Source organism: Simochromis diagramma, unplaced genomic scaffold (assembly GCF_900408965.1).
Source record: "Simochromis diagramma unplaced genomic scaffold, fSimDia1.1 OVJJ01000370.1, whole genome shotgun sequence".
Lineage (NCBI taxonomy): Eukaryota > Metazoa > Chordata > Actinopteri > Cichliformes > Cichlidae > Simochromis > Simochromis diagramma.
The window spans coordinates 119346-128715 of NW_024387012.1; the positions used below are offsets into that span (position 1 = coordinate 119346).

Sequence of the window (9370 nt, forward strand, 5' to 3'; positions counted from 1 at the left end):
GAACCATGAAGAGGCCGCTAGAAAGGCTGCAACCACCAAGTACCTGCAGAGGGTCAGGCAAGTCCTGAGGAGTCAGCTGAATGGTAAGAACAAGATCCGGGCCATCAACACGTACGCCCTGCCCGTGATCAGGTACCCTGCTGGGGTAATAGGCTGGCCAAAGGAGGAGATAGAAGCCACTGACATAAAGACAAGAAAGCTCCTTACCATGCATGGAGGGTTTCACCCCAAGTCCAGCACCCTGAGGCTGTACGCTAAGCGGAAGGAAGGGGGCCGGGGACTGGTGAGTGTCAGCACCACAGTCCAGGATGAGACAACGAACATCCAAGAATACATTGGGAAGATGGCCCCAACTGACCGAGTGCTCAGTGAATACCTCAGGCAGCAGAAACCCAAGAAAGAGGAGGGAGACGAGGAACCATCATGGAAGGACAGGCCCCTGCACGGTATGTACCACTGGCAGATAGAGGAGGTGGCTGATATCCAGAAATCCTACCAGTGGCTGGACAAAGCTGGACTGAAAGACAGCACAGAGGCACTAATCATGGCAGCACAAGAACAAGCTCTGAGTACAAGATCCATAGAGGCTGGGGTCTATCACACCAGGCAAGACCCCAGGTGCAGGCTGTGTAAAGATGCCCCAGAGACAATCCAGCACATAACAGCAGGGTGCAAGATGCTAGCAGGCAAGGCATACATGGAACGCCATAACCAAGTGGCCGGCATAGTGTACAGGAACATCTGTGCCGAGTATAACCTGGAAGTCCCGAGGTCAAAATGGGAGATGCCCCCAAGGGTGGTGGAGAATGACCAAGCTAAGATCCTGTGGGACTTCCAGATACAGACGGACAAAATGGTGGTGGCTAACCAACCGGACATAGTGGTGGTAGACAAACAGAAGAAGACGGCCGTAGTGATCGATGTAGCGGTTCCGAATGACAGCAATATCAGGAAGAAGGAACACGAGAAGCTGGAGAAATACAAAGGGCTCAGAGAAGAGCTCGAGAGGATGTGGAGGGTGAAGGTAATGGTGGTCCCCGTGGTAATCGGAGCACTAGGTGCGGTGACTCCCAAGCTAGGCGAGTGGCTCCAGCAGATCCCGGGAATAACATCGGAGATCTCTGTCCAGAAGAGCGCAGTCCTGGGAACAGCTAAGATACTGCGCAGGACCCTCAAGCTCCCAGGCCTCTGGTAGAGGACCCGAGCTTGAAGGATAAACCGCCCGCAGGGGCGTGCTGGGTGTTTTTATATATATATGTAATATTTATAGTTTATATATTTCATCAATATTTTATTATTTGTATTATTAAGCCAACATATCCCTTTCAGTGTTGATGGTACATATTTTCAAGCTGTCAAATCCATGCAACACTATACCAGCAAAGATGCAATTTTTGGAACTGAGCTGGAAGAGGTCCTGAGCTAATGCACTGGTTTCCATGACAGAATTGTGCCACCTAAACTCCCTAAGATCATGGGTATGGCTTCATGGTATTTACTAATCATTACATTTAGTTTTTAATTGCATTTAACACAGCATGCCAATATTTTCAGAGTTAAGGTTGTATCACAGGTCTTGTAATATCGATATTATTGCTTTGATGGGAATTTTATTGTAAAATAAATTAGCATAAACTTTCAAATTAATCAGGGTTGTAGAGATTTCTTTCAAATTGTTTTTCAGGGTGTGTCCATGAATGTGTCCTGTACTTGTTCTGTTTCTTGACTCACTGTTCAGTCATACGTTATCAGTGCTGTATCACTTCCTGTCATCTGGAGTGTACTTAAAAATGTCTGGCTTTCGCTCTGTGTCTTTAAAGCTTGGCCGGTCAGCATGGCGTCACTAGGATTGCATGACTTCTTTTGAAATGTCACCAAATATGTTGCTGTGATGTCTCAGGGTTTCATGACATGTGTTTCCCTGCAAGGCCTGAATGAGCATCCAAACAGCTCAGTTGATTCTGCTGAATGATGAGTGTTCATGGTATGAGCAGAAAGAAATGTTGTCATTCTCTCCACTTCCTCATATTTAGGGAAAAAAAGTTTCATAATATCTGAAAAATCCCAAGCCAAAGAACCCCAGAACATTTAACTATGTTCACAATCTTAGTTTATGTTGTCAGTGTGTTTGAGTTGCTTGTTTGTTCAAGTAAAATTGGCTTTTTTTTCCAAAGTCAGTTTGTTATGTGAAATAAATGGATTTGGACTAGTGCATGGACTAGTGGAGTCAGCTCATTAGGTCAGCAAAGTCATCCTTTTCCTCGAATGTAGTGTAGATGAAAAAAGAAAATGTGCACATTTTATTTATATACTATATAGAGCTATGAAGAAGCAGCACGAAGATACTGTAAACAGATTTGACAATCCACTGAACAAAGTTTCACTCTAGTCTATCGCTCTAGACCAAAACCATTTCCTTTAAAAACAGACTGATCATGGTCTGCTCTTTTCAGCATCTGTGCATCTCAGTATTCATGTACAGTACATGCAGAGTGGTGACTGTGGTGAAAGTGACTTTATTCACCACAAACATGTCAGCTGTAGCCAGTGCTTGATGATTCCTCTTGTATGACAGAGCAAAACTGGGGCTTCTTTAAATGTTTAGCTTATGACCGCTTCTTCTGCTTCTATTTTGATTGAAACCTCCCCCAATCTCAGTTATTTTTAGGTTTTTTTTGTGGTTACTTGTGAAGACACAGTTTGACAGATGAAAAGAGGAAACAGAGGTTGTTCCTCTCCCCACAGAGATGGCTGCTGGACGACGTTACCGTAGCTTCATGCACAGCATTGTGCTGCTGCTCTGGGTCTGTCTCCATAGTAAGTACACCTCTGCTTCCAGATGTTTGTGGCATGTGTTGTATTTGTTGCCTCATGAACTCTGGTACATAAGTGAGTTCAGAAGATAGCTGCAGCGTTGCCATTTTAGAGTATGGTTGTGCTAAAGTATTTATTATTATTCTAACTGCTACAAAAAAAAACAATTATCTATAGCAGACATGTTCTTTGAATTCTTGAGAAACAGCTTCTGACATTTTATTTATTTATTTTTATTCATTTGCTTTTCTATTTATATGAAAATTACAAAATTATGATTTCATGTTTGTCCACAGAAAAAATATTTTTGCTATGCTTAAATTTTTGTTGTGCCAAGGCAGTCATATCAGAAATGTCACTTATGTATGATGATGATCTTCTCATTGTGTAAAAACATTTTTTTTTTTGTCTGATTTGATTGTTTTTACGTTAATTATCACACTTTGACGATTCAGGCAATTTAGATCCACTAACATGTTGAAACTTTCATTTTTTGTATGTTTTTCAGATGTTGAGACTTCCAGTGGAAATCATGTCATTCACACAATAGTTGGCGAGACTGTGGAGTTTTCGTCAGGCTTACCAACTCTAGGTGTGACTGAAGCAATGTGGAAATATGGGAGAATAAATATTGCAGACAAAGATGTGGGTGTTCTTAAAGGATCTCCATTTAAGGACAGGTCACAGCTTAACCCTGAAGACTTTACTTTAACAGTGAGAAAACTGACTCTTCAAGATTCTGGTGATTTCATTTTTGTCTCAGCGGTGTTTTTCAAGCAAAGGCCTTCAGTCAGCATCACTCTGCAAGTTCATGGTAAGAGACTTTGTTTTTTCTTTTAAAAAAGGTTCCTGATTACTGTTAATGAAAAGAAACCCTGTGAGCCTAAGAGCTTGTCTTTCTCCTTTAGAAAAAGAGAAGTAATCTTACAAGCAGCTTTACTGCTGGGAACTCAAAGAATAAACTTCATTAAAGGCAGGAGCTAATAACCTGAAAAACAGGTACTTACAAGAGAAGCACACAGGAGGATGGACTCATAACTCGAGGAATAACACAGCAAAGTGGAAGAAAATTAATATTGGCAATATATACACACAGTATAATGAGGGGAAAAGAAACATGTGGGAGTACATCCAGGGCTAATTATAGATAACGAAACAGAGGAATTAGAACTAGACACAAGACACGAGGAAGAACAGACACTAAGATAAAATAGGAAGAAACAGAAACACCAACTGGACACAAACACAAAAAGGCAAACAAACGTGGAAAGAGGACACATCAGAAACATTAGACAGACACGATAAATATAATAAAACCAAGATACCTGGACTTACCTAGAATTTACCCAGAGAAGAAAAACTTACAAAACCCTACAATATTAAGCACATTGAGGCAACTGTTGTTGTTTGCAGCTATATAAGTAAAACGGAATTAAATTAAGTATAAACAGACTGGATGAGATAATAGTGACACAGGAAGAATAGGAATCACACAAGTAAACTCACAACCCTCAGTCCATGACCCAGCGAGCATGACAACATGACACAGTAGTGAACAATACTCATCTGCACTTAATGATGTTAGTTATTGTTAAGTGGCCTAAATTTACATAATGCATTTGCTGAACTCTGCACAAACATCTACTTTCATCTGTGATTCCAAAGGTGACCTGACACGCTTTCTGTCTCCTGTTTTCTCATTAGAGCCCATAACTAAACAGCCTGACATTAAAATCAGTTCTACCTGGATTCCCTCAAATGAATCATGTAAAGTTCTGCTGGAGTGCAGCACAACTGGTGATGTCAGCTACAAGTGGATTGTGGGAAACCAAACACTAACTGGTCCCAGGCAACAATACATCATCAGGGAGCAGGATGGAGAGACCAATGTCACCTGCACAGTTTTCAATTATGTCAGTGAGAACTCTGCATTTCAGACAGTGAAGTGCAGCAAAGATCATTCACACAGAAAAGAAACAGGTATGTGGAGAGTGACTGAGGTTGTGAATACATGTAACTGCTCTGTTTATATAATTTATTATTACTGTTTGTGATTTCAGAGGACAGCTCTTCTTCTTCTCTTCTTGTGTTCATTGCTGGGCTGTTTACTGGAGTATTGATCACTGTTCTGTTGCTCTCTCTGCTTTACTGCATAAAGTCAAAGGGTAAGAGTTTTTGTTGTTACTATTAAAAATGTTCTCTTAATCTCCTAATCTCATAATACTTTCTTTTTCTACAGGTCTATGTCCCAAAAGGTGAGTGAAACTCATCAGCTGCAGTAATATATACAAATATTTTTATTCTAGTAGTAATAACATATTTTAATTGTTTCAGACTCACACAGTCTGAAACAATCAACCAGGAAGAAAATCAACAACATGCGTACACAGCTCTTTCCCACGGTCAGGTCTAACACTGTTTACGTGCTTTCCTCAGTAATATTATACTGTTAAAAATTATTAAATGTTAGATCATTTATCAATGCTAATTATTGTGACTGAATCTCCACTGTTATTATCTTTCAGGTGACCGTTGTGTTTATGAGACAATGAGGCCTCTGAAGATGCTGGGTCAAGTAAAGTATGACAATGATGAGCCATGAAAGTAGCGGAATGACTCTGGGATTTCACGTAATTCAATTCATTTGAAATGTTTTTAATTTCAGGTAGATCAAAAATGCAGTAACATTAAGTCAGATATGAGGTGCTGCAGTATTTCACTGCTGTTACTTTAGCATCCTCAACTGCTTTGGTGCAAGTCTGACATCAGAAAAGTCAGTCTCACCAATAATAAGGGAGTTCTCAAATCCGTAATGCAATTTCCCCACATTCATTAGACTATCCCATTGTTTTTGTGCACACAGCTTTTGTTTCTACACTTACTTCACTGCTAAAGATATCTGTTGATGCATTCTTCATCTAAATCCGACACCTCATCAAAACCTTTTGTACTTTTGCGAGTCACAACTCACTTACTGTCCAGCATTGCATTTGTGCGTTCTGTCAGTAACATGCTGTCTGTGGTAGCAATCAAATTGCTTTTCAGTTGAAACAAATATGAACATGTTCTCAAAAGAGGTCTAGTTATAATAAATACATACAATACATATCAGTCTTGTATCCACAAAACTAAATGCATCAGTAAACTATAGTCCACTAAATTCATGCTACATACATTTAGTAGCAGTTGAATTAGTAGGCTTGTTCAATGGTTCATTAATGCAAATATCTAATCATCCAAACATGAGTCAGCAGTTTAAAGCATTCAGGCATGTAGACATGGTCAAGACTTCCTGCTGAAATTCAAACTGGGCATCAGGAAGAAGGATCAATGGAAGTTGTTTGGTTATTGGTGCCAGGCAGGCTGGGCTCGGTATTTCAGACATTTCCCACACAGCCATCTCTAGGATTGAAAAGGAGTGGTCTGGAAAAGAGAAAATACCTAGTAGACAGCAGTCCTTGAAGCAGATGTGCTACAACAGCAGGAGACCACACCTGATGAGACTCATGTGAGATAACAGGAAACTCAGACTACATCTCACTTGGAAAGTTGGACGATAGAAGACTGGGGAAAAAATGCTGTACTCCAGCAGCATCCGCAGTCACCAGATCTCAGTGAAGTAGACTACTTTGTGGTGTGGTTGAAGGGGAAATTTGGATGAGCAGCCAACAAATCTACAGCAACTGTGTGATGCTGTCATATCAAAATAAAGCAAAATGTCTGCAAAATGGGGAAAGGATCTTGCTGAATCTACGCAACTCTAGATCACTCACTGTTGTGAATACTATCCAGCACTGCATTAATGTTTTCAATCAAATTGCCTTTTTTTCAAATATGTATGAAAGAGCAAATACAAAAACACCCTGGCAGTGTTTTACATTTAACATACATAAATACAAACTTGTGTCACAACTGCAGTGCCTGGAGATTTTCCTCAACATCAGTCCTATAAAAAAATTAAAATGCCATGCTGTCTCATCAGATTGTCATTTGGTGTCATTTATAATCAGTGTTGGGTAAGTTACTTTAAAAAAGTAATTAATTAGTAATTACTAATTACTTAGTCAATATTGTATTTAAAATACTTATCTAATTACTGTGTCAGAAAAGTAACTTAATTACTAAATAAGTAATTTAACTAAATACTTCTTAAAATCCCTATGAACCTTGAGTGGACAAACAACAGAAATTAAACTCTTTAAATAATAATTTTTTTTTTTTTAAAGACGGAGACTCTACAGTACGCAGCGGTAGCATCTCTTCCACAATGTAGCGTGCAATTATTTTTTTAAGCTCACCTTCAGACGCTTTCTGTGCTGCTGAAGTAAAATCAGGTTTTGCCTGCTTGGCAGGAGTTGCCACGGTGTTATCCATGGATGATGAACAAGGATCACTCAGAAGTGTTCGTCTATGCTCTCGTGTCAGGCGCTTCGGTAGATTACTCGTGCTATTAACAGCGACCGATAGTTTTTACCTATTACTGTAATATTCTTGTCTGCTTGTTTCAGAAAAGTGAAGAGACGGGAATATGTCCATTTCATAAAACAGCCACTCGCTTCAGCCGAGTCCGACATCTTCCATTATCTATAATCTTATTTCTTCTATGTATAAGCATGTAGGTAACCCCCATAAACTATCATGAGTAGAATTTATATAAGTTGGCTCTGATTTTGTAGCTCTGAACTCGACCAGATTGGCACACCATTTATACACATATGACAAATTTTGTTTGCTATTTACTATTTGAAAATCTGTTATTATTTTATTAATGATTTATTTGAAGTGGATCAAAATGATTTTTTTTCTCATTATACTTATTCAAATCTTTATTTACTATGTGCTATGCTAGGCTATTTTTTTTTTTTTTTTGATTGGTGAGTTTGTTGCAAACTATACAGATCATTTGCTTTAGTTAAAGAGAATCTGTGAATATTTTTATGCTCTTCTGAAGTAGGTTTCCATAGTTCACACGAATTAGACTTTACCATCAAGCATCATTCATGCAATGTATAATTCCTGCTGTGCTGTCAAGGGAACATCCTGGGCTCTCTATTGATGCCACATTTGTTGTGGCCTCACAGAGCACAAGATGACGGAAATTGCACAGATTGTTTGATATCTAGAGGGGGAAATAAGAACATTTTCAGTTGACCACACACACACAGCAGCTAAGAGTTAAGCTAAGAGCACACTAAAGTGTGAGATGGACATTTCTGAAGCTGGCATTAAAACTGAAAACAGTCTGGAAGTGAAACATTCTTCAGCATATATTTGGTCACCACATAACTTGTCAAACTAAGATCTGAATTTACTGACATTCGGGACTGCAATCTCCTCTGCTTCACCGAGACATGGCTGAACCCAGCGGTGCCGGACCACGCCATCCAGCCGGCCGAGTTCTTCTCGGTTCACCGCATGGACAGGACACGGGACTCGGGGAAGTCAAGGGGAGGCGGCGTGTGTTTAATGGTGAACAACAACTGGTGCAACAGTGCGAACGTTGTTCCTCTCACACGCTCCTGCACACCAAATCTGGAACTACTGTCCATCATGTGTCGTCCTTTTTATCTACCTCGGGAATTTACATCGGTCATTGTAAGTGCCGTTTATATTCCACCACAAGCGGACACGGTCACCGCCTTATGCGAGCTGCATGAGGCACTCACACAGCACCAGACACAACACCGGGACGCTGCGCTTATTGTGACGGGGGACTTTAATAGCGCCAACCTCAAACGCGCAGCGCCGAACTTTTATCAACACATCACCTGCCCCACCAGAGGTGAAAGGACACTGGACCACTGCTACACTACGGTCAAGGACGGCTACAAGGCACAATCCCGCCCCCCGTTTGGCAAATCTGATCACGCCGCCATTTTCCTCATGCCAAAATACAAACAAAGGCTGAAACAGGAAGTTCCGGTTCAGAGGAAGGTCGCGCGCTGGACGGACCAATCGGTGGCCGCGTTACAGGACGCACTCGATGACGCAGACTGAGGCATGTTCAGGAACAGCTCCGACGATGACGTCAACGTGTTTACGGAAGCGGTTGTGGGATTCATCGGGAAACTAGCGGATGATACCGTGGAGACAAAGACTATCACAACGTTTCCCAACCAGAAGCCGTGGGTGGATAAAACCATCCGCGACGCTCTGAGATCCCGCACCGCTGCCTACAACACGGGACTCATGACGGGGGACATGGACCCGTACAAAGCCGCGTCATATAACGTGCGGAGGGCGGTGAAAGAGGCGAAGCAGCGCTACGGGAGGAAACTAGAGTCACAACTCCAACAGAGTGACTCTAGGAGCCTGTGGCGGGGACTAAGGACAATAACGGACTATAAAGCACCAACAACCGGTATGACGAACGCGGCCGTGACTCTGGCAGACGAGCTGAACACTTTCTATGCTCGCTTCGAGGCTGCAGCTAAGGTCTCCAACAATGCTAGTGTTAGCAGCGCTAACGGCTGCAGACAGGAAGATGCTGCCAGCACCGGAAACGTGCTCGTCATCTCCGAGCATGAAGTAAGGAGAGCCTTCATGAGAGTGAACA

General features: G+C 41.4%; 1 protein-coding gene and 1 long non-coding RNA gene across 2 annotated transcripts in view; both read left to right on the forward strand.

Moving 5' to 3' along the window:
- LOC120739382 overlaps positions 1-6819 on the forward strand; it is a 23865-nt gene extending 17046 nt beyond the window's left edge. Inside the window, exons 4-6 of the mRNA XM_040041143.1 lie at positions 5054-5069; positions 5149-5216; positions 5340-6819. Of these exons, the coding sequence (XP_039897077.1) occupies positions 5054-5069; positions 5149-5216; positions 5340-5416 (161 nt within the window). The 3' untranslated portion in view covers positions 5417-6819. The remainder of the gene's footprint in view (positions 1-5053; positions 5070-5148; positions 5217-5339) is intronic.
- LOC120739384 lies at positions 2722-4731 on the forward strand. Its single transcript, XR_005697189.1, has 4 exons — positions 2722-2817; positions 3323-3628; positions 3723-3813; positions 4519-4731. It is a non-coding gene; the product is annotated as an uncharacterized LOC120739384 (long non-coding RNA).
- Positions 6820-9370: the final 2551 nt, after the last annotated feature.